Source organism: Ranitomeya imitator, chromosome 1 (genome assembly GCF_032444005.1).
Source record: "Ranitomeya imitator isolate aRanImi1 chromosome 1, aRanImi1.pri, whole genome shotgun sequence".
Lineage (NCBI taxonomy): Eukaryota > Metazoa > Chordata > Amphibia > Anura > Dendrobatidae > Ranitomeya > Ranitomeya imitator.
In genome coordinates this window covers 682178656-682204313 of record NC_091282.1, presented here as the reverse complement: position 1 = coordinate 682204313, position 25658 = coordinate 682178656, and the positions used below count along the sequence as shown (strand labels likewise).

The 25658-nt window shown below is 43.3% G+C and overlaps 1 protein-coding gene across 1 annotated transcript in view; it reads right to left on the bottom strand.

Moving 5' to 3' along the window:
• The window catches only part of EXD1 (exonuclease 3'-5' domain containing 1), a 189428-nt gene that overhangs the window by 10739 nt on the left and 153031 nt on the right, over positions 1-25658 (bottom strand). The window contains exons 9-11 of the mRNA XM_069745614.1: positions 15970-16050; positions 4885-5028; positions 568-759 (exon numbers count right to left, since the gene is read on the bottom strand). Of these exons, the coding sequence (XP_069601715.1) occupies positions 568-759; positions 4885-5028; positions 15970-16050 (417 nt within the window). The remainder of the gene's footprint in view (positions 1-567; positions 760-4884; positions 5029-15969; positions 16051-25658) is intronic.

The following is a 25658-nucleotide window of genomic DNA, read 5'->3' as shown; positions in this document are numbered from 1 at the left end:
AAAGTCTTCAGCATGCATATAGCAGCTAAATTGTGGGTCTGCTAGTAACTAATTTTAGTGGTCCACACCCTACTTCGCATAATACTACTTCCTATAAAGACATCCACTATTTTGGAAAACTTATCACAATATGCCTGAGAAAGATATTTATATTGTCAATGTGCTTTTTCTTGAGAAACAATAAAAACCTTTTTGGATAATAAAAAGCCTTGGATCCTTCACCGATGGGAGCGCAAATAGCCTGGTAAAAAGTTTATTGGAAAACATTCCTATGGTTACTTGGTCTGAGCTACGTAGTACAGTAGCTACCAGGGATTTGCAGAATATCTACCACAGAAGAACATCCTATGGTCCCGAGTGAGTGACCTATATGCAAGCTATCAAGATTTATAAAAAGGCGAGTGCCACCCATATTCTCCTACAATCTAATTATACATTTACATCGGTGCGCTTTCTTCCTTTCCTTCCCCTTCACCAGAATCTAAAAAACCTATAAAACTGAAAACATTAAAACTTTGAATTACTAATAATTCCATTACCAGCTGCCATAAAACAACTTTTAAGTACCTCCATAGTAAACAACACATCAGATGGTTTGTGGCAATATCCATTAAGATAACTATCAACCAGTAGTGTATAGTCAGACAGCATAGCATCCAGCATGGCGGAGCGCAGGGCCAGTAGGTGCATCACTTCCAGAGACAGGAGCTTCTGGGCAGCAGTTTGCATTGGACGATCACACCAAATATTTGGGTTGTCCTGCAGAGAGACATCTTCCATATTAAAAAAATCTTTATATAATATTCCATTTAAGGAATTTTCACAACTGTAACATCTATTTTTCCTCCCTTAGACATGAAGAATTAGGGGTCTGACGCTTTTTTTTTTCTTCTGAAAATTCAACATTTAAAAAGATTTAAACAGCGTCACAAGTAAGGACTGAAGAGGAGAAATGGAACACCGCTATAGGAAAAGGGTTTTATCGTATGATATTAAGGAACATGGGGACCAAAATACATAATTGTGCATTACTATCTTACATAAATTATGGAAGTGATGATAAAGATGTGAATGGTAGTTGTGGGTTAGTTATTTTTTCATGGGAGTTTACAGTCAGATGTGTAAGTTTGAGAACATGTCATTTCACAGATGTAGTCCAACATTCAATCTCCAAAAGGTTTTTCTTAGTGCAATGTAGTAATTTTACACAATTAAGGAAAGGGAAAACTTGACAAAACAAACAACACTATACTATGTGTTTCGAAAGGTTCATACTCATGATTAACACAATGGTTTGAAACGCGTAGATGACCTGTTTTAAATTGCTTTTAATACAGGTAAAGTCCTAGTGTTTCAAGAAAAAAATCTTTTTGGAGATTGAGTGCTGGACTATTTGCTTTTGTGAAATTACAGAGCTAACCTGATTCCTGTCCAGGATTCTTGTCTTTGCACGGCTCATGGATCAGTATGTGAAGCTGTGTATAAGGTGAGCTGAATTAACAGTTTTGGGGTTGAATAAAAGTCAATGAGGCTAGGTGGTAATGGGGAGACAGGATGGGGGTAGAAAAGAACCAAGCTGCGGGAGCAAGTATCTCTGGAGGCAACATCACGGGTCATTAGTACCTATGGCATGGGCAGCTTACACATCTTGAAAGGTACTATCAATGCTGAGAATTATATAGAGGTTTTAGAACAACATATGCTCTCATCCATACAACGTCTGTTTCAGGAAAGGTCTTGCATATTACAGCAATACAAGGCTAACCCACATACTGCATCCATCACAAAAAGCACAGCTTCACAGAAGAAGTTGGATAATGAAACGGCCGCTGGAAACCCAGACCTTTTACCCCATAGAAAGCATTTCGTGCATTATGGGACTGTGGAGCAGCAAGAATCAGACAAAAATGGGAAAACATTCCTTCCAAAACTCCAGCAGTTGTCCCCCCTCTTCCAAGACAGTTGCAAAAAGAAGAGTTGATGCTACACAATTGTAGACATAGCCAAGACCCAACTATTTTGAGATGTGTCACTGCTATCCATTTCTAAATTAGTTTATATATTAATATTTTTGGTTAAAAAAAAAAAATCTGTTGTCTGTGCTTTATGCCAAATTTGGCACAAAGGCAATTTGGGCACTTCGGAAGGTTTTACACAAGGTTTCAGCTCACGCATGTAGAAAATTCTATATCTGGGATTCTCTGGTGTCAGATCTGAAACTTTTGGAGACTTTGCTTGCTTGCTTTAAGAATAGTTGCCTTCAGCTATGGAGGGTTACCATTATTAAAACTTAACCTTTAATGAGGATGGCTAAAAATATAAGAACCCAACAAACAAACACATAAATATACAAAAGTGCCCAAAATAACCAGTGCTCAAAAAATATAAAAGAATGGAACACAGGAATCATTTTATTATAATGCTAATCACCGCCCCTCATTTGTCAGTATCCTGTGGTAGGCTAATGTAACCCGAATAAAAATTAATCATACTCACTCAGCATGTGTATACAGCGTGCAGTGGTGTATGTACCGGATGCGCGGCCGCCATGTTGTGCGCGTCACTTCCGCACATGCGCAGCAGAGATGCGTTCCAAAGCTGGAACGCACAATCGCCATATTGTGGGCGTCACTGAAAGTACGCTACAGCAGCGCCAAGCGGATATGCAGTGTAGTCGTGCTAAAAGATTGCGCTCCAACATTCTTGTTGCCATGGTATTATTATTTAGCGACACCAATAATATGGTGATCATGCCTTTCTTTTTAGGTGTGTTTCACGGTGTGGGTTGCGCTTTTCTGGCAGGTATGGGTCGCCATGGCGTCGCTGCAACGCTCTTATTTGCAACGCCCATATGATGGTGACTTTTGTGCGTTCCACGATGTGGAGCGCATTATCTTAACGCAGTTATATTACGTATGTCACTTCCATCTACTCAGCGCCGCTGTAGCGTTTTTTCAGCGACGCCCACAATGGGACGTTCCTATTGCGACGCCCACAAGATGGCGATCTCTGTGCGTTCCACGATATGGAGCGCACTCTTAGCGCGACTACACTGCATATCCGCTTGGCGCTGCTGTAGCGTACTTTCAGTGACACCCACAATATGGCGATTGTGCGTTCCAGCTTTGGAACGCATCTCTGCTGCGCATGTGCGGAAGTGACGCGCACAACATGGCGGCCGCACATCCGGTACATACACCACTGCACGCAGTATACACATGCTAAGTATGATTAATTTTTATTCGGGTTACATTAGCCTACCACAGGATACTGACAAATGAGGAGCGGTGATTAGCATTATAATAAAATGATACGCCTGTGGGGGTGCGAGTGAGGACATTTTGACTGCAAACACAGACAGCCATACCTTGCTGATGGGTACCCAGCCACTGCGGGACCCACATTGATATACGGACTCTTTTTTCTGTCTTTTGTTTGGACTTTTGTGCCTTGTAGCACACATCTGTTTAAACTCCCCTGATGAGTCTCCTACACTGGTGATGAAACGCGTAGGGAGAAGAGGAGATCTATTTACCTGCACCCATTCATCTGGTGGTTGTCCATAGCATGGTCCACTTGGGGCCTGTCCTTGTAAGGACAGGAGCTACACAGGGATTACAGGGTATATAGGATTTGTGCCCCAACCCGCTGCATTTTCCCCTGGACTGTTACTCATCATAGCCCCACTGGCTGAGAAAGATCCAAGTGTCCGTCCTGAGTGGTGAGACCGTTCCATTCTTTTATATTTTTTGAGCACTGGTTATTTTGGGCACTTTTGTATATTTATGTGTTTGTTCGTTGGGTTCTTATATTTTTAGCCATCCTCATTAAAGGTTAAGTTTTAATAATGGTAACCCTCCATAGCTGAAGGTATCTGTTTCCCCTGAGGGTGTTGTACAGTGTAGATTAGTCTACACTATTGCTTTTTGCTTTATGAATAGTTGGCATAGTAAGCACTCCTGCATTTGGGAGAGTGGGGTGAGATCACTGCCCGCCGAAGCATCTGCCAAACCATTTAATGTGCATGGGGGGTTTAAACGGGCTGTCCAGTACCTGGAAAATCCCTTTATAAAATAAGTACCGTATTTTCCGGCTTATAAGACAACTTTTTAACCCCTGAAAATCATCTCAAAAGTCGGGGGTCATCTTATACGCCGGGTACGGCGTGTGCGAGGAGCGGTCCTGTATGGTTCCCAGGATCTGGAGGAGACTCTCCTTCAGGCCCTGGGATCCATATTCATGTAAAAAAAAAAAAAAAAAAAAAAGTATAAAAGTAAAAAATATGGGATATACTTACCCTCCGACGGTCCGCGGCTCTCAGCGGTGGCCTCCGTTTCTAAGGATGCACTGAGCGAAGGACCTTCGATGACGTCACGGTCACACGACTGTACATAGCTAGCTATGATGCTGTGAGGATATTTGTCAAGGTACTAATAGGGTATGTGCCCACGATCAGGAATTGCTGGGGGTTGGACGCTGCATATTCATGCAGTGTCAAAACCACAGCGGCCAGATGTTACAGCATAGTGGATGGGATTTCTACAAATCCCATGTCCACTGTGCATGCATGTGCGCCTTCGAACGCTGACATGTGGCATGTCTTTCAGGACCGCAGCATGTCAATTTTTCTTGTCAAGATGCTAGTCTCCGCAACAGAAATGTAATCAATAGACATATATTGAAGGCAATGAATCCGCATGGTTCAGTGATCACATGCGGCTTTACCTGTGTTAAATTGACGGCAGCGCTTTGAGCGCACTGAAAATAAGCTGAGTCCAAACCGCTGATAGTTCCGGAATTTAAAGAAATGGAGAAACACAACATTCTGTTCACAAATGTAGATATTAATAGGCCAAATTGTGGTTTATTTTTAGAATCACTAACCTTCATTATTGTTTGCTTGTACTTTAAGAAAGAAACTTGAGAGGACGACAAGTTGAGATATCGAGTCAAACATTCTGTAGATGTACTTGTGCGATTGGGAAGAAAGCCACCTGTATTCATTGAGAAAAGGTAGACGTCTGCTACCTACAAAAAAACGCATAACAGATACAGTATAGTATTTCATAGACATTTTAAAATAAGAGGACAAACATTGGATTAATAAAAAATTCACTCTCTAAGGTTTAGACCATGACAGGACAAGTGGTCAGGGATTGCACCATTCTACAATATTCCTTTGATATGTGATACATTCTAGGCTGCAGGAAGAATAGATCTCAAGGAAATGTTGCTGAGGCATATGGAATACAAAAAAAATCTTGACATCCCAAGCCATTTTTTCTCATGTGTCACCCATTTTGCATCAGTTTTTGACGGTTCACCATAGCCTTAATCTAGAAAGTAGCTTGGAGTGGAAGTGCTCTGTTATAATTACACTAGATGGTCTTACAGTAGCATAATTGTTCTTCCGATCTTCTGTTCTGTGCAAAATCAGAAACTTACACACTAGTTTGAACATTAATGTTTGTTATCCACGTAACATACATTTTTGGTGCAAAGCTGCCGTTCAGCGACCAGCACAGGCAGCTACATTTCATGAATTCAGCCTCCTGATCTGTCAACTCAAGGTGAGAGTAAAGAAACTGGAAAACACCAAGGTTACTAACCGGTGGCCAGATTTTCCAGAACCCATGACCGCACACCTGAGAGAGGGGCTCCGCCCAGTCAGGATAGGAACCCTACTGAAAATAAAAGGGCGGTACCTCTCCCTCGCTTCAGTTGGTTTACAGAGCATGAGAGGCTCCCCCTGGTTAGTTCACATGGCAAACTATCACCACATTAAACTAACAAAAAACACCCCAAACTATAGTGCACACCAAAGGAGTGAAAAGGGGGGAATATACAGGTGCTGTCATGGGTTCCGGAAAAAACGGCTACCGGTAAGTAACCTTGGTTTTTTTTCCCTTCACCCATGACAGCACACCTGAGAGACTTTTGTAGAATGAAAAACCTTAGGGAGGGACCACCGCTTGCAGCACCCTTCTACCAAAGGTTAGGTCAGCAGGGGAGGATAGATCTAGTCGGTAGTGTTTAAAGAAAGTAGATTGTGAGGACCGGGTATGGGCCTTACATATCTGATCAATCGATACCTCTGCCTTTTCTGCCCAGTAGGTAGCCACGGCTCTGGTGGAGTGAGCCTTGATGCCTTCAGGAACTGGAGCGCCACTCGCAGAATAGGATAAACTAATGGCCTTCCTGATCCATCTGGCAATGGTACATTTAGATACACCGTACCCCTTTCTGCTACCCTGGAGGGCTACAAATAGGGACTGATCTTTCCTCCACTGACTAGTCATAGACATGAAATGCAACATGGACCTTATCACGTCTAAAGTATGGAACTTCTCTGTCCTAGGGTTATTACAAAATGATGGCAAGGTGATCTCCTGGATCCTATGGAACTTAAGAACTACTTTGGGGAGATAGGCCAAATCTGGTCTTAGAACTACCCTATCCTCAAAAACCTGAGTGTATGGAGGGTATATAGACAAAGCCTGTAAGTCGCTCACCCTACGGTTTGATGTTCGGGCCACTAGCAACACCGTTTTACACGTGAGGAATTTTGGTGACAACTGCTGTAAGGGCTCAAACGGGTCTCTGGTTAGAGCCTCTAAGACTAGATTTAGATCCCAGGGAGGAATGTTGGGTACTACAACCGGTCTAGATCTACTACAGGATTTTATGAAATGGGACACCCACCTATTGGATGCTAGGTTGCAATTATATAAGGCCCCCAAGGCCGAAACCTGAACCTTGAGTGTACTAGTTTCTAACCCAAGTTGTAATCCCGTCTGTAGAAATTCTAGAATAGGCTCCACTGTCGCCTCCTCCCCCAAAGGTTGACCCAGGAATGCCAGAAATTTTCTCCATGTTCTACCATAGATGTAATCGGCTTCCTACTCTTCAACAAGGTGGAGACCAGCCCTGGAGAGAACCCCCGGTGACTCAGTAACACCCTCTCAAATGCCATGCCGTTAGATGGAAGCCCTTCACCTGAGAGTGGCACACTGGCCCCTGGGTAAGTAGGTCCGGAATCTCTGGTAAAATCCATGGATCTGAAACCGACATCCTCCTTAGAAGGAAGAACCACGGTCTCCTCGGCCAAAATGGAGCAATAAGGATCACCCTTGCTTGATCCTCTGTAATCTTCCTCACTACTGTCGGAATCATTGCTATCAGGGGAAACACATTTCCAGGGTATGTCCAGGGAATCTACCGCAAACGGATTTTCTGATGGATTTTGAGAGCTGAAATTCCTGACCTTTCTGATGCATAAGGTGGCAAATAGGTCTGTCTCTGGCTTGCCCCAGGCCTGTACTATCTGCTGGAACATTAGAGGGTTCAGGTACCATTCCCCCTGTCTCAATTCCCTGCAACTCAGGAAGTCTGCCTTTGTACTCTCGACGCCCCTTATGTGAGGTGTCGTGAGAGATAACAGGTGTTCTGCTAACTGAAACAGGATGCTGGCCACCTCCATAAGAGTACGGGATCTTGATCCCGCCTGAAGGTTGATATAAGCCATCACTGTTCGATTGTCCGACATGGCCCGAGTATGGCGACCCTGAAGCAAGGGGAAAAAAAGTCTCAAGGCCTTTTCCACAGCCCACAGTTTTTTTATATTCGAACCCTGACTTTTCTAAAGAAGATCATGTTCCCTGCACTGCGTGGGATCTAAGATGTGCTCCCCATCCCGTACCACTTGCATCGGTCGTGATCATATCTTCCACTGGTCTTAACCACTGGACCCCAATGCCAAATGCCCTCTTACAGTCCACCAAGTTAGGGAATCTCTTACGATCAAGGAAAGATGTACTTCTACTTTCAAATGTCCTTTCAATAATCTCTGCGCTGACAGGACCTCCCACTGTAGCTGCCTTAGGTGAAACTGTGCCCATCTTACTGATGGTGTACAAGATGTTAGAGAGCCTAGCAGTGACATTGCCCTTCTCAGTGTCATTATGGCTCCTGAATTGCTGACAGAACCAAACCCCTTATCTTGACAATTTTGCTCTCTGGCAGGAGGCAAAGTTGGCGTTCGGAGTCCAGTACCAACCTGAGGAAGGATTGTACTTTTTTGGTACTCACTTCGACTTGAGGGTATTCACCACCCATCCCAGCTCCGTTAGAATTAAAGTCACTTAATTCACCTGATCTATAGTGACCTTCCAACCTCCCTACTATGAAGAAGTCATCCAGGTTTGGGATGATACCTTTGTTCTCGGGACATAGTTAAGACATCACCTCTGCCATTATCTTGGTAAAAACCCTTGGAGCTGTAGACAGACTGAACTGAAGGGCTGCATATTGGTAGTGCCTGATCTGTCCCTGGATACATAAAGCTACCCTCAGGTACTTTTGACGATCCCGATGGATTGGGATATGGTAATAAGCATCCTTTAAGTCTATCACCGCCATGAAGCAGTGAATGAAAAACATCTCTACCGTTGTGTTTATTTACTCCATCTTGAAGCTCTCTAACAACCGTCTGGCTTTTGTATCAAAAAGGGGGGGGAATAAAATCCCCTTCCTTCCTCTTGCCTCGGGACTTCCTGTAGAACCTGTTTCTGTACAAGTCCCAAGACCTCTGTCTCCAGGGCTAGCTGTTCCTCCTGTGACTTCTTGTGAGGTGTTAACACAAAGGTCGGTCGGGGTTGACGGATGAAATGCATTGTTAAGCTGTGTCTGATGACATTCAGAACCCAACCACTGGGAGAGATATTCCAGAGTATCTGCTAGCTTCTGCCCAAAGAGGAATTAACCGTCACATGGGATGGAAGAGAGTCGATTTTTTTTTTTTTTTTTTTAAGGCAAATCACCTGGACACCCTTTCAGTCACAGGGCGCATCTCGGTGCGTTCTACAGGCCTGTCGCCCCTGGCTGCCAACTTTGCTGAGTCAGCTGAGGAGTCCGCTAAGAAGGCTGCTGCCCGCTGCACCAGCGCCATGTTGGCAAAGATCTCCTCCCTTGGAACTTTGTCAGTTGTTCGTTAATTTGTTGCAGCCAGATCATGAGAGAGCGAGCAGTACACGTCCCAGCTATTGCTGGTTTCAAGCCCCCTGCCGCTGCCTCCCAGGTGTGCCTCAAGAACCCATCTGTCTTTTTGTCCAATGGGTCTCTTAGTATGCCAGAGTCCTCTAAGGGCAGGGACAATTTTTATTTTTAGAGGACCTAGCCACGGCCCCATCAATTTTAGGGATTTCCCAGGTCTCAGAGTCTTTTTCCTCGAAGCGGTACCTCCTTTTGAAAGAGGAAGGTAAGCTACCCGACTTCTCTGGCCTCTTCCACTCTTTATCTCTAAGTGCCTTCACCTTCGCATTAACGGGGAAGGTACGCTTCCTTTTTTCCTCCAGGCCTCCAAACACAACATCCCCCAAGGATCTAGGTGTTTTGTCCTCTTTAAAGCCCATAGTGGATCTGACCGCTTTAATCAATCTGCCCATATCATCGGTTGGGACGGCCCCCTATATCACTGTCCGAGGTGGAGTCCAAGGATTGGGAGGAGGAGGAAGGGGGAAGACTGGGATAATCCCCACCAGAAGGAGAGGCTTCAGAGTCTGTGAGCATTTTATGGCTCTTTTTAGTAACATAGTAACGTAGTAACATAGTTAGTAAGGCCGAAAAAAAGACATTTGTCCATCCAGTTCAGCCTATATTCCATCATAATAAATACCCAGATCTACGTCCTTCTACAGAACCTAATAATTGTATGATACAATATTGTTCTGCTCCAGGAAGACATCCAGGCCTCTCTTGAACCCCTCGACTGAGTTCGCCATCACCACCTCCTCAGGCAAGCAATTCCAGATTCTCACTGCCCTAACAGTAAAGAATCCTCTTCTATGTTGGTGGAAAAACCTTCTCTCCTCCAGACGCAAAGAATGCCCCCTTGTGCCCGTCACCTTCCTTGGTATAAACAGATCCTCAGCGAGATATTTGTATTGTCCCCTTATATACTTATACATGGTTATTAGATCGCCCCTCAGTCGTCTTTTTTCTAGACTAAATAATCCTAATTTCGCTAATCTATCTGGGTATTGTAGTTCTCCCATCCCCTTTATTAATTTTGTTGCCCTCCTTTGTACTCTCTCTAGTTCCATTATATCCTTCCTGAGCACCGGTGCCCAAAACTGGACACAGTACTCCATGTGCGGTCTAACTAGGGATTTGTACAGAGGCAGTATAATGCTCTCATCATGTGTATCCAGACCTCTTTTAATGCACCCCATGATCCTGTTTGCCTTGGCAGCTGCTGCCTGGCACTGGCTGCTCCAGGTAAGTTTATCATTAACTAGGATCCCCAAGTCATTCTCCCTGTCAGATTTACCCAGTGGTTTCCCGTTCAGTGTGTAATGGTGATATTGATTCCCTCTTCCCATGTGTATAACCTTACATTTATCATTGTTAAACCTCATCTGCCACCTTTCAGCCCAAGTTTCCAACTTATCCAGATCCATCTGTAGCAGAATACGGTCTTCTCTTGTATTAACTGCTTTACATAGTTTTGTATCATCTGCAAATATCGATATTTTACTGTGTAAACCTTCTACCAGATCATTAATGAATATGTTGAAGAGAACAGGTCCCAATACTGACCCCTGCGGTACCCCACTGGTCACAGCGACCCAGTTAGAGACTATACCATTTATAACCACCCTCTGCTTTCTATCACTAAGCCAGTTACTAACCCATTTACACACATTTTCCCCCAGACCAAGCATTCTCATTTTGTGTACCAACCTCTTGTGCGGCACGGTATCAAACGCTTTGGAAAAATCGAGATATACCACGTCCAATGACTCACCGTGGTCCAGTCTATAGCTTACCTCTTCATAAAAACTGATTAGATTGGTTTGACAGGAGCGATTTCTCATAAACCCATGCTGATATGGAGTTAAACAGTTATTCTCATTGAGATAATCCAGAATAACATCCCTCAGAAACCCTTCAAATATTTTACCAACAATAGAGGTTAGACTTACTGGCCTATAATTTCCAGGTTCACTTTTAGAGCCCTTTTTGAATATTGGCACCACATTTGCTATGCGCCAATCCTGCGGAACAGACCCTGTCTCTATAGAGTCCCTAAAAATAAGAAATAATGGTTTATCTATTACATTACTTAGTTCTCTTAGTACTCGTGGGTGTATGCCATCCGGACCCGGAGATTTATCTATTTTAATCTTATTTAGCCGGTTTCGCACCTCTTCTTGGGTTAGATTGGTGACCCTTAATATAGGGTTTTCATTGTTTCTTGGGATTTCACCTAGCATTTCATTTTCCACCGTGAATACCGTGGAGAAGAAGGTGTTTAATATGTTAGCTTTTTCCTCGTCATCTACAACCATTCTTTCCTCACTATTTTTTAAGGGGCCTACATTTTCAGTTTTTATTCTTTTACTATTGATATAGTTGAAGAACAGTTTGGGATTAGTTTTACTCTCCTTAGCAATGTGCTTCTCTGTTTCCTTTTTGGCAGCTTTAATTAGTTTTTTAGATAAAGTATTTTTCTCCCTATAGTTTTTTAGAGCTTCAATGGTGCCATCCTGCTTTAATAGTGCAAATGCTTTCTTTTTACTGTTAATTGCCTGTCTTACTTCTTTGTTTAGCCACATTGGGTTTTTCCTATTTATAGTCCTTTTATTCCCACAAGGTATAAACCGCTTACACTGCCTATTTAGGATGTTCTTAAACATTTCCCATTTATTATCTGTATTCTCATTTCTGAGGATATTGTCCCAGTCTACCAGATTAAGGGCATCTCTAAGCTGTTCAAACTTTGCCTTCCTAAAGTTCAATGTTTTTGTGACTCCCTGACAAGTCCCCCTAGTGAAAGACAGGTGAAACTGCACAATATTGTGGTCGCTATTTCCTAAATGCCCAACCACCTGCAGATTTGTTATTCTGTCAGGTCTATTAGATAGTATTAGGTCTAAAAGTGCTGCTCCTCTGGTTGGATTCTGCACCAATTGTGAAAGATAATTTTTCTTGGTTATTAGCAGAAACCTGTTGCCTTTATGGGTTTCACAGGTTTCTGTTTCCCAGTTAATATCCGGGTAGTTAAAGTCCCCCATAACCAGGACCTCATTATGGGTTGCAGCTTCATCTATCTGCTTTAGAAGTAGACTTTCCATGCTTTCTGTTATATTTGGGGGTTTGTAACAGACCCCAATGAGAATTTTGTTACCATTTTTCCCTCCATGAATTTCAACCCATATGGACTCGACATCCTCATTCCCTTCGCTAATATCCTCCCTTAAAGTGGACTTTAGACAAGACTTTACATAGAGACAAACCCCTCCTCCTCTCCGATTTTTACGATCCTTTCTAAACAGACTGTAACCCTGTAAGTTAACTGCCCAGTCATAGCTTTCATCTAACCATGTCTCGGTTATTCCCACTATGTCAAAGTTACCTGTAGATATTTCTGCTTCTAGTTCTTCCATCTTGTTTGTCAGGCTTCTGGCGTTTGCGAGCATGCAGTTTAGAGGATTTTGTTTTGTTCCAATCTCCTCACTGTGGATTGTTTTAGAAATGTTCTTACCTCCCTTCTGAGTATGTTTTCCTGGGTCGTCTTTGTTCGAGTCTAATGTTTTTCTTCCCGTCCCCTCTTCTTCTAGTTTAACGCCCTCCTGATGAGTGTAGCGAGTCTTCTGGCGAATGTGTGTTTCCCAGGTTTGTTGAGGTGTAGTCCGTCTCTGGCGAGGAGTCCATCATACCAGTAATTCACACCGTGGTCCAGGAATCCAAATCCTTGTTGTCTGCACCATCGTCTTAGCCAGTTGTTTGCATCAAGGATCCTGTTCCATCTCCTGGTGCCATGCCCGTCTACTGGAAGGATAGAAGAAAAAACTACCTGTGCATCCAGTTCCTTTACTTTCTTCCCCAACTCTTCAAAGTCCTTGCAGATTGTCGGTAGGTCCTTCCTTGCCGTGTCATTGGTGCCAACATGTATCAGAAGAAATGGGTGGACGTCCTTGGAGCTGAAGAGCTTTGGTATCCTATCGGTCACATCCTTGATCATCGCACCTGGAAGGCAGCATATTTCTCTTGCAGTTATGTCCGGTCTGCAGATGGCTGCTTCGGTGCCTCTCAGTAGTGAGTCTCCCACCACCACCACTCTTCGTTGCTTCTTGGCTGTACTTTTTGCTGTCACTTGTTGCTGTGTGCCCTTTTCTTTTTTGCTTGCTGGTATTGCTTCATTCTTAGGTGTGCCATCTTCATCCTCTACAAAGATTTGATATCGGTTCTTCAGTTGTGTGGTTGGTGATTTCTCCATGGTCTTCTTGCTTCTTTTGGTCACATGCTTCCACTCATCTGCTTTTGGAGGTTCTCTGACACCTTTTGCACCTTCTGTGACCAGTAGAGATGCTTCTGTTCTGTCTAGAAAGTCTTCATTCTCTTTGATGAGTTTCAAAGTTGCTATTCTTTCTTCCAGACCCCGCACCTTTTCTTCTAAAAGGGCCACTAGTCTACACTTCTGACAGGTGAAATTTAATTCTTCTTCTGGTCGATCTGTGAACATGTAGCACATGCTGCAGCTCACCATGTAGGTTGTCACATCTGCCATGTTGCTCCTAGATCCTGCTGACTTGCTGTGTGTTTTCCTTCTTGTGTAATCTACTCAGCCAAGCTCTCTTGCAATAATGTCCTACAGGCAAAAATATGGAATATGCAAATTAGCCTCCTGAAGCTTGAATCCCTGGTTTGGTGATGCTTTCGAAGCAGCTGGTCCCGGCTGTACCCAACGATCTTCTAGCTTAGGGAGACTTCGCTTCTCCCAGAAGGCACCTGGAATATGCAAATTAGCCTCCTGAAGCTTGAATCCCTGGTTTTGTTCCCTTTTTGTTCCCTTTTTTTAAGCCTGACTTTAAGGAACCTTTTACCTCCACCCTGATTATGGCCCTAAGGCTTGTGTTGGGGGTCTCATCCCTTATTGTTTTATGTATTCATTCAGCGCAGAGATCCTTCTGCTACTGAACTCCCAGCGGGGTTTTACAAAGGGCACACGCCTTATTCTTTGTTTTGGCACTAGCCTTCCTCGGCCCCTGGTGATTTAAGCAGAGAGATATGACCCCCATTAACATCAGGGTGACATTCTCGTAGATCAGTCACCTCCGATGTCAATCAAGGGTACCGGATTCGGAGGTTGATCAGGGGTACGAACCACGTCCCTCCTAGATATTGAGGAGCACTGTGACCTCTGGTCGGGACGAACGCCACTCCTGCCACTCGAACGGCTGCATCTCCCAGTGCCTGATCCTCTCTGGCAACCAGGCTTAGAACTTGCTAAAAGCTCCTGCTCCATATACTCTTCCATTGAGTACTGGACTTGAGTGCCTATTCTGTTGTCATCCCTCCTTTTAGAGGGATCCACTGCGCTCTCAGCCTCCTCCGGTGCCCCTCCCAACTCTGGCCAAGCCCCCCCCCCCCCCCCCCGTCGGGACGCTTGAAAAAACTCCACACTACAGGCCAGCGTTTCCACCATGGGTGCCGCCATCATGGATCCGGCGCATGACACCGGAAGTGGAGCTCCTAACCTGGAGTGATGGATGGCTGGTGGAGGAGGGAGAGCGGCACGGCAGCCACAGAAGAGTCACTGGATCCCTGACTGCGCTGCCCCACACCCGCACGTATGACAAGGCCCCAGGACCTGCAGACGGCGCTTCCAGCACCAGAAGGCTGGAATACAGGCGCCCTGCCTGTTCTTCCAGTGCCGGGACAGGCATGTGTGAGTAAAAAAGAAAAATCCTTGAATCGCCATCTTCAGCACAAGGGTCCCTGTCAGGACAGGAAACCCAACTCAAGTGAGGGAAAGGTATCGCCCTTTTATTTTCAGTAGAGTTCCTGTCCTGACTGGGCGGATCCCCTCTCTCAGGTGTGCCGTTATGGGGGAAGGGAAAAACAAAGATCTATAATTTTTTTTTTAATTAGTGCGGTGTTGGCACTTACGAACACAACCAGTAGAAGATAAAAGTATAAGAGGTCCTAAACATATAAACCAACTAAAGAAAGGCGAAAAAAAAACCCGAAAAAAATATCTTCGTTATGTACCTTTAAAAAGAAGGGCAATACAAAGACACGGTCAGATAAAGGGAAAAGGGTCATAGACGAAGGGACAAAATTATCCACTATATAATGGAGGGGCTGGAGATGACCCGAAACTCGCCCTAAGTTACCCCTACCCGCCCAAGGAGGCAGGCACCTTAATAAAACAATGTGCCCCCCCCCCCTCCCCCCCCGTGTAGAGAATCCCTAGGTTACCCTAATAAGCAACTACTCTGATCTCAAACCTAGATGAAATAACACCCCATTAGTGCAAAAAGTAGATCAAGTCAATAATCACAGACATGCATCAGATAATTTGTCAGCAGATACAGGAATATAATTTACATAGTACCTACCCAAAATAAAGAAAGGGGAGGATAATTCATATTAATACTATAGCAATAATACTAATATCTATGCTACAGTGCTCACAGTGCAAAGTAAATACATGCCAAAAATGCATCTCTTAATATGTCACACAGAACTTGCAAGAAAGGTCAAAATGTCTGAAGATAATAATGTACACATATTTTCTTTGTTCATAACAGATAACTCCCTCTAGGAGAACACTTTGCTTAATGGTTTCCATATACATCCATCATCCCTATTACCAATGCTTCTTCCCCTCTCTTCAATGTTCTTTATGTTCAGTTATGCTATAGAATTGTTTTCGTATTTTGCTTTGTTTTTTGTTTTTTATAATCCACTGTATGCACAACAAAATACAAATACTCAGGGGAGCAGTGCGAGCAAAATTCAAGCAAAACCTGTCCACCTGGTGACAGCTCCTCAAATGGATTTTTAATGTTCCCTTTTTTCCCTAATATGCATATTTCTTTATTATGTAGTTAAGAGTCATGTGAATACTATATCATTATTATAGCTATGCATTTTGCTTGTGCATTAGTATTAAAAACATACCTGTGTATCAAAGACATTGGCGAGTACCACGCTGTATTTATGGAACAAAAAATTCCCAAGCCAACGGCAGTCATGAACAACCTACAATCAGGAAATATATTTTTTACATTTTTAATAATGTACATTTGCTTGAGGCACTAGAAGCGGTGACTGTAAGCATGGACCGGCATTGACTAATAGGCCGGCATTCAGTAATAGCCAGCTCAGTAGCGATGCAATACTGGCATTGTTTTTAATTTGTTTTGCGGTACTCCCCTTCCCTAAAAGATGATTAAACTGTTTTAGGGTTTGTTCACATGTTGCATTTTCCACCCCAGTGCATTTTTGCTCTGAAAAAAAACAAAACACTGTTTTGTTGTACCAGCAAATGGAATGAGATTCCGGAAACCTCATGCACACGCTGCTTATTTTTTGATTTGAAGCAGTTGCATATCAATTCTTCTGGCGATTTTCACCCACTCAAATGAAGAAAAAAAAACAAAAAAAAAAACTGGCTACTGAGCATGTGCGGCTGGTTATAACAAAAAGTACAAGACATGCACAGGCAAGCAGGTAAACAAAAGGGGAAGAAGTACACACTCCCAAAAGATAAATCTCTGCTAACAACTCCTTGGACTTCATATAAGTTATAACCTAAGCTTTGCAAGCTAATATCTCCATAACGGGGAGAAAAAAAACTAAAAACTATGTTTTTATTCTGCTCTGCTTTCACTATTCCATGATGTGGTCCGTTTGATATGCTCAAATTGGTGAAAGGTCCTTTTTACTTAAAATTAAAACTGGGTACACCAGGAAAGGAAATGGCAATATCCAAAATGGTCATAGTATATATTATATAATAAACCCTGCAAATTGAAAATATATATCATAATAGCCCCCAAAATCATAGAAAAAGAATGTAGATGTGTCATAGAAATGTAACCCCTTAGTGACAGAGCCAATTTGCTACTTCATAACGAAGTACATTTCTACAATTCTGACCACTGTCACTTTACATGGTTATAACCCTGGAACGCTTTAACAGATCCCACTGATTGAGATTTCTTTTTGTGACATATTGTACTTCATGTTAGTGGTAAAATTTCTTCGATATAGCTTGCATTTTTAATGAAAAAAATGGAAATATGGCGAAAATTTTGAAGAGTTTGCAATTTTCAAACTTTGAACTTTTATGCCCTTAAGTCAGAGAGATATGTCACACAAAATACTTATTAAATAACATTTCACACAAGTCTACATCAGCACAATTTTGGGAACAAATTCTTTTTTGGTTAGCAAGTTATAAGGGTTAAAAGTTGACCAGAGATTTCTCATTTTTACAACAAAATTTACAAAACATTTTTTTTTTTAGGGACATCACCACATTTGAAGTCACTTTGAGGGGTCTATATGACAAAAAATACCCAAAAGTGACACTATTCTAAAAACTGCACCACTCAGGGTGCCCAAAACCACATTCAAGAAGTTTATTAACCCTTTATGTGCTTCACAGAAACTGAAGCAATGTGGAAGGAAAAAAAAATGAACATTTAACTTTTTTCACAAACATTTTACTTCAGAACCAATTTTTTTTTTATTTTTACAAGTGTAAAAAAAGAAAGTGAACCACAAAATTTGGGTGCACGGCAGAGCTCGGAAGGAAAGGAGCGCAGAATTGGCTGGAATTGAGATCGGACGCCATGTTGCGTTTGGAGAGCCCCTGATGTGCCTAAAGACTGGAAACCCCCCACAACTAGACCCCCTAAGAAACTTATCTAGATGTATGGTGATCACTTTGAACCCCCAAGTGCTTCACAGAAGTTTAGAATGTAGAGCCATGAAAATAAAAAATAATTTTTTCAACAAAAATTATCTTTGTGCCCCAAAATTTTTATTTTCTCAATTGTAGCAGGACAAATTAGACCCCCAAAGTTGTGCAATTTGTCCTGAGTACGCTGATACCCCATATGTGGGGGTAAACCACTGTTTGGGCACACGCCAGAGCTTGGAAGGGAAGGAGCGCCGTTTGACTTTTGAATCTCAAAATTGTGAGAGCGGATGCCAAGTCGGGTTTGGAGATGTGTCTAAACAGCAGAAACTTCCCACAAATGACCCAATTTTGGAAACTGCACCCCTCAGATTTTATCCAGGGGTATATTGAGCAATTTGTACCCACAAGTACGACACAAAATTTGATAACATTATGTCGTCATATTGAAAAAGTTCATTTTTTTCACAAAAATCTTGTTTTCTCACTTTTAATCAGATTACACCAAAAAAATGGACCCCACAATGTTACTCACTTTCCTATGAGCGCAGCTATATCCCATATGTAGTCAAAAAGTTCTGTGTGGACAAACGGCAGAGCTCGGACAGGAAGGGACACAATGTGACAAATTTGGCTTTATTTGAAATAGATTGTCATGTTTGCAGAGCCTGTGTGGTTCAAGAGCAGCAGAAATCCCCCATAAATCTATATCTAATCTATTTATCTAGAGAGGTAGTGAGTAGTTTGATGCCACCATTTTTTATGCGGTTGATGCAACACAAGTTTGAAAATGTACAATTTTCATTTTTTTTTTTTTCCACCGTCTTAGGCCATGTTCACACAGTGCGTTTTTTACTGCGGAACCGCAGCGGTATTGCCGCTGCGGTTCCGCAGCAGTTTTCCATGCAGGGTACATAACAATGTAACCCTATGGAAAACAGTCACTGCTGTGCACATGGTCCGTAATTTCGTTTAAAAAGCCGCGCAGAATAGCTGCGGCAAAAAAGAAGGAGCATGTCACTTCTTTTTCCTGAACCGCAGCGGTTCTGCACCCATAGACCTCCATTGTGAGGTCAAAATCGCAGTAAAACCCGCAGATCAAAAATATATCTGCGGGTTTTACTGCGATTTGATGTGCAGAACCGCTGCAGCAGGAAGTGCGGGGGAGCGGGCGGAAGTGCGTGGGCGGAGTGTGGCTGCCCCCCCGTGCTCCGATCCCGCCCCCCCGTGCTCCGATGCCCCCCCCCCCCCGTGCTCCGATGCCCCCCCCCCCCCCAGTGCTCCGATGCCCCCCCCCCCGTGCCCTAATCTCCCCCCCTTATACTTACCCGGCGTCCCGGTGTCCGTCCGGCCGTCTTCTCCCTGGGCGCCGCCATCTTGCAAAATGGCGGGCGCATGCGCAGTGCGCCCGCCGAATCTGCTGGCCGGCAGATTCGCTCCAAAGTGCATTTTGATCACTGAGATATAACCTATCTCAGTGATCAAAATAAAAAAATAGTAAATGACACGCCCCCACTTTGTCACCCCCATTGGTAGGGACAATAAAAAAATTAAGAATTTTTTTTTTTTTTTTTTTTCACTAAGGTTAGAATAGGGGTAGGGGTAGGGTTAGGGGTAGGGTTAGGGGTAGGGTTAGGGTTAGGGGTAGGGTATTTTCAGCCATTTTAGCCCTAAAAAGCTTCCTAGGAAACACACAGTCTCTGCATAGAAAACTGCATAAAAAAAGGATAAAAAAACGCATCAAAAAACGCATCAAAAAAGGACAAAAAAAAGGACCAAAAAAAGGACCTGCGTTTTCTGCCAAGAGCTGCAGTTTTTTAAAAAAACTGTCCTGAAAAAAAAAGGATGGAAATCCTGAACGTGTGAACATACCCTTAGGATTCTTTTTTGTACGTTCTGAGGAGCACACCTCAAATTTTATAGCTCTAGCTTTTAGGAGTTCAGAAATATATCCAATATGGCACCAATTTGAGTACTGGACACATGGCTTTGCATATAATAATAGATGGCACACCATTTGGTCTTTAGGGTAAAACTGAAGTTCCAGGACCTATTCAAAGCTTCTAGAGACATTGAGCAAACAAGAAAATGATTCAAGGAATTATTACTCACAGAGTGAGGCATGCTCCTAAAAATACATTGGCTGATTATAAAATTTGGTCTTGCTAACTAAACAGTTATCCCACATTTGTATATATTGTAATAGGTAGAATAAACAGTACTGGAATGAAGGGCAAAATGTGGAAGAAAATGCAACCAACTATGTGGCAAAGCGGAGTTTGTTCCAAGGATGAAAGAACACCAGCAGGGCTAGAATGGCAGACACTTTTAGAGACTGGTCGTACAACGTTCGTTAAGCTTCATCAATCTTTATATGAGAGACGAATGTACCAATATATACGGTACACCATAGCAAGCTCCCACCCGTCAAGCTCAGAACCGCTTTATGCACAAAACCACCAATTCTCTACAGAAATCGTAAAGTATTGTCTGGTACCAGAGGTTCGGCAAGAACCATAAAGTAAAGACCATAGTGTATAAGTATGGGACTTCCTCATTATTAGAGACCATCCAATAAAATTATCATGCCCGTATCACCAACATAAATATACCGTATTTTTCAGATTATAAGACAGACTTTTTTCCCCAAATATGGGGGGGGGGGAATGGTGGTGCGTCTTATAATGTGGAGATACCTTACCGATACCGTTGCTGAAGGCTGGGATGATAGAGTGTCCGGTGGTGCTGTGGGGTGCTCTGTCGACACTTTGCGAAAGGCCAGAGCCCCCGCAGTTCCATGGTTTCCTGTGAGGTGGAGTCCTGGAAAACGGCCACCGCATGCGCAGATGAAGAACTCGGCACCAAGATCTCAGCACTGAGATCTCATCTCCCGAGACCTTGGTCTGCAGCAACGTCGGGCACCCCGCAGCACCGGACACCCGCAGCAGCACTGGACAAGCGCAGCACATCAGAAGGCCCCTCACCCCACTCCTGCAGCGTGACCCGGGGACCCCGCTTCACCGCAGCCACCACCAGTAAGCAATAAGAAACATGGATTATAAGAAGCACCATTTTATTAAAGAAAAAAAAAAAAATTCCTATTTCTCTCCTCAAAATTGCGTCTTATAATCCGCAGGGTCTTATAATCCCAAAAAATACGGTAAGTAATATAAATGGAAGCAAAAGTTGTGTAGCAAGACAGTCGTAAAAACAGTCAAAGTTAGATAAATGGTCAAAAATCTTTGTGAGTAATCAAGTTCTAGAATTAATTTTCAGATAACCTGACTTTTCACGAACATTTGTCGGGTCCACACTCTGGAGTGTACAAACATGGGTAAGTGGACGAGAATTTGTTGGAATAGCAGTTTGGTAGGTGATTGATCAAGTCCTGGAATTAATTGTGAAATGGGGTAAAATGCGATCTACTAATGAAAATATTCTCTATTACTTGTTCCAAATTACTCTACTGGGGCCACTAAGCAGAAAATATAAATATTAAAAAATAAACCTAATAATTGCAGGTGGTGTGGTAGATGTCAAAACAGGGGGAGAAACAAAAGCCTGGATGGGCACGTGGGGCAACAGAATTGGGAATCACTCCATCTCCCGTGCTTCCTACAAACCCGGCATCTTTTTTGAGGATACTTTTGGGTGGGAGTGACAGGGACAAGGAGAGAAAAATGGTGTTCTGCAAGTCTCCGTGAATCCTCAGACTCGAAGGCTGCCCCCTGTGCAATCAACTGAAACATGAGGACCTCAACTATTTTTCCTGAAACTGGAGGAATGTAAGTGGTCCTTGGGACTTTTCATACAGGACAAAGTTGTTGTATGTGGTAGTTTGGATGAGGTGTGTGACACAGATTGGTTTTTGTTTGTCCCTGGTGGCACAACTGTCTTTGACGTCACAGTGGTGTCCGCATGTAGACGTCCTGTCATTCCACTTCACTGCAAGAAGTTGGTCACTTGCGAGTGAGAATGACGCCGCCTTCTCTAAACATCTGAACACCAACTGTGACGGAAACCCCACTTGGTTTTTCCTGACTGTCCCACAGGCACCTGTATTTGCAGCGTGGAGGGATTTATATAGGGGGATGCTTGTGTAATAGTTGTCCATATACACGTGGTACCCATGATGGAGAAAGGGCGTCATTAGCTCCCAGACAATTCTGCCTGGGAAACCAATTGTCTGGAGGCAGTTTGGGGGGTTGATTTGGCGGTCCCTACCCTCATAAATTAGGAAGGTGGAAGTGTACCCTGATGAGCTCTCACAAGTTTTGTAGAATTTTATGCTGTATTTGGCTCACTTAGAGGCAGGGCCGGACTGGCCATCGGTCATTTCTGGCAAATGCCAGAAGGGCCAGTGGCAGTCGTGGGCCGCTTGCCAGCGCCGACTCGCCCCCCCACCACAATTCAACAGTTGAATGCAATGATGGAAGAGAGAGCGTCTGCTGTCGCTCCCTCTCCCATCATTCCCCGCTCTGCCTCTGACACTGCGGGTGCGCGACAACGTCATATCATCGCGCACCTCCTCTGTGTCGGGTGGGCAGACTGCAGCTGCTGAGACCGGAGCCGGGAGCAGCCCGGGGCTTGAGAGGTGAGGAGAGTGGTTTTTTTTAAATATATCAATGAGTGATAACTGGATTGTGGGGCTATTGGGGGGGCAGTATTATATTCTATGGGGGCTGGCTGCATCACATTCTATGGGGGCTGGCTGCATCACATTCTATGGGGGCTGGCTGCATCACATTCTATGGGGGCTGGCTGCATCACATTCTATGGGGGCTGGCTGCATCACATTCTATGGGGGCTGGCTGCATCACATTCTCTGGGGGCTGGCTGCATCACATTCTCTGGGGGCTGGCTGCATTACATTCTCTGGGGGCTGGCTGCATTACATTCTCTGGGGGCTACATAATATTCTATGGGGGCTGTAATATATTCTATGGGGAGGTGGGCTGTGTTACATTCCATGGGGGGCTGTATTATATTCTATGGGGTGCTGTATATTATATTATATGGAGGGGCTACATTATATTCTATGGGGGGCTGCATTATGTTCTACGAGGGGGCTACCACATTATATATGCTGGGGCTGCATTATACTATATGAGGGGGCTGCATTACATTCTCTGGGGGGTTACATTATACTCAGGGGGCTACAATATATTCTGTGGGGTGTCTGCATTATACTCTGGAGTGGCATCCTGCATTATACTGTATCGAGGACTATGGGGAATACATTATACTATAAGAACTGTGGGGTGCATTATACTATATATATATATATATATATATATATATATATATATATATATATATATATATATATATAGCTATATATATATATATATATATATATATATATATATATATAGCACTATGATGAGTGTACTATACTATTTGGAGGACTGAGGAGTGTATTATACTATATGGAGGACTGTGGCAGTACATTATACTACATGGAGGACTGAGGAGTGTATTATACTATAGGGAGGAATTGCAGTGTATTTTAATATATAGAGGACTATGAGGACTGTATTATACTATATGGAGGACTATGGGGAGTGTATTATACTATATGGAGGACTGAGGTGCACGTTATAATATATGGAGGACTATGAGGTGTATTATACTAAACAAGCAAAATGCTACCTATTCATCGAGTGATTGGATTGTTTATGTGGGAACAGAAATCCTTGTTCTCAGCAGCACATCGCCGGTGTAAAATGTAGTTGTGCTGCTGATAACATGATACCGTATGGGGACAGATTGATCTAATTGTGATTGTTCTGTCCCTTCATTCTTTCTCAGTTGGTGTAAAGAGGCCGGGAAACAACGAACGACTTCAGTATTGTCATCACACTCGTTTAGTGGCCTGAGATCAGCGCATGTAAATACAGCAGAAATGCTTCGCAGGGAGACCAGGCAAGGATGATGACAGTTGTACACTGCGTGCAAAATTATTAGGCAAGTTGTATTTTGATCACATGATACTTTTTATACATGTTGTCCTACCGCAAGCTGTTCAGGCTTGAGAGCCAACTACCAATTAAGTAAATCAGGTGATGTGCATCTCCATAATGAGGAGGGGTGTTGTCTAATGACATCAAAACCCTATATAAAGGTATGCTTAATTATTAGGCAACTACCTTTCCTTTGGCAAAATGGGTCAGTAGACAGATTTGACGGGCTTTGAAAAGTCCAAAATTGTGAGAGGTCCTGCAGAGGGATGCAGCATTTTGAAATTGCCAAACTTTTGAAGCGTGATCACCGAACAATCAAGTGTTTCATGGCAAATAGCCAACAAGGTTGCAAGAAGTGTGTTGGGCAAAAAAAGCGCAAAATAACTGCTCATGATTTGAGGAAAATCAAGCGCGAAGCTGCCAAGATGCCATTTGTCACCAGTTTTGCCATATTCCAGAGCTGCAACATTACTGGAGTAACAAAAAGCACAAGGTGTGCGATACTCAGGGACATGGCCACGGTAAGGGAGGCTGAAAAACGACCACCTTTGAACAAGAAACATAAGATAAAACGTCAAGACTGAGCCAAGATATATCTTAAGACTGACTTTTCAAAGGTTTTATGAACTGATGAAATGCGAGTGACTCTTGATGGGCCAGATGGATGGGCCAAAGGCTGGATCAGTAAAGGGCAGAGAGCTCCACTCCGACTAAGATGCCAGCAAGGTGAAGGTGGGGTACTGGTATCATCAAAGATGAACTTGTGGGAATTTTTGAGTCGAGGATGGAGTGAAGCTCAGCTCCCAGTTTCTGGAAGACAACTTCAAGCAGAGGTACAGGAAGAAGTCGATATCGTTCAAGGAAAACATGATTTTCATGCAGGACAATGCTCCATCACATGCCTCCAACTACTCCACAGCGTGGCTGGCCAGTAAAGGTCTCAAAGAAGAAAAAATGACATGGCCCCCTTGTTCACCTGATCTTAACCCCTTATAGAACCTGTGGTCCCTCATAAAACGTGAGATCTACAGGGAGGGAAAACAGTACACCTCTCGGCAGTGTCTGGGAGTCTGTGGTGGCTGCTGCACGCAATGTTGAACTGACAATATATGGATGGAAGGCTGCCGAGTGTCATCATAAAGAAAGGTGGCTATATCGATCACTAATTTTGGGGGGTTTTGTTTTTGCATGTCGGAAATGTTTATTTCTAAATTTTGTGCAGCGATATTGGTTTACCTGGTGAAAATAAACAAGTGAGATGGGAATATATTTAGTTTTTATTAAGTTGTTTAATAATTCTGCACAGTAATAGTTACCTGCACAAACAGATATCCTCCTAAGATAGCCAAATCTAAAAAAAAAAATTAAAAAAAACACTCCAACTTCCAAAAATATTAAGCTTTGATATTTATGAGTCTTTTGGGTTGATTGAGAACATAGTTGTTGATCAATAATAAAAATAATCCTCTAAAATACAACTTGCCTAAAAATTCTACACACAGTGTAGTTAGCACCCGGCGCCTGGGAATAGCGCTAACTCTACTGCTTTTCCCAGCCGCCAGAGCATTTAATTCTGGTATGTGTAATGATTTTTAGGGTTGATGTCAGCTGCGTAATGTCAGCTGCTATCAATCCCTAGTGTAAGTAATGTAGAGGTATCTATCAGACACCCCCCCACTACCAGCCCAGACCTGGTGAGACCCAGCAACTCTGAAGAGCAGTGACGGTAGTAACAATACCGCTCTTCAGACGCCGAACTCAGCACAAGACCCGGAATATCTGAAGAGCGGTGACGTTACTGATGTCACCGCTCTTCAGAGTCACCGGGTCTCATGTTGCGCAGCGCAACCAAAAGTGGCTGTAGGCAACGTTTATGGAGCATCAGAATGAGGTTTCATAGCCTTTGGTCGTCTCATCCCTTTATTATCTACGAGATCCAGTTATGTAGGTAAAGTAGCGGCTTTTCTTGGTACTGCAAC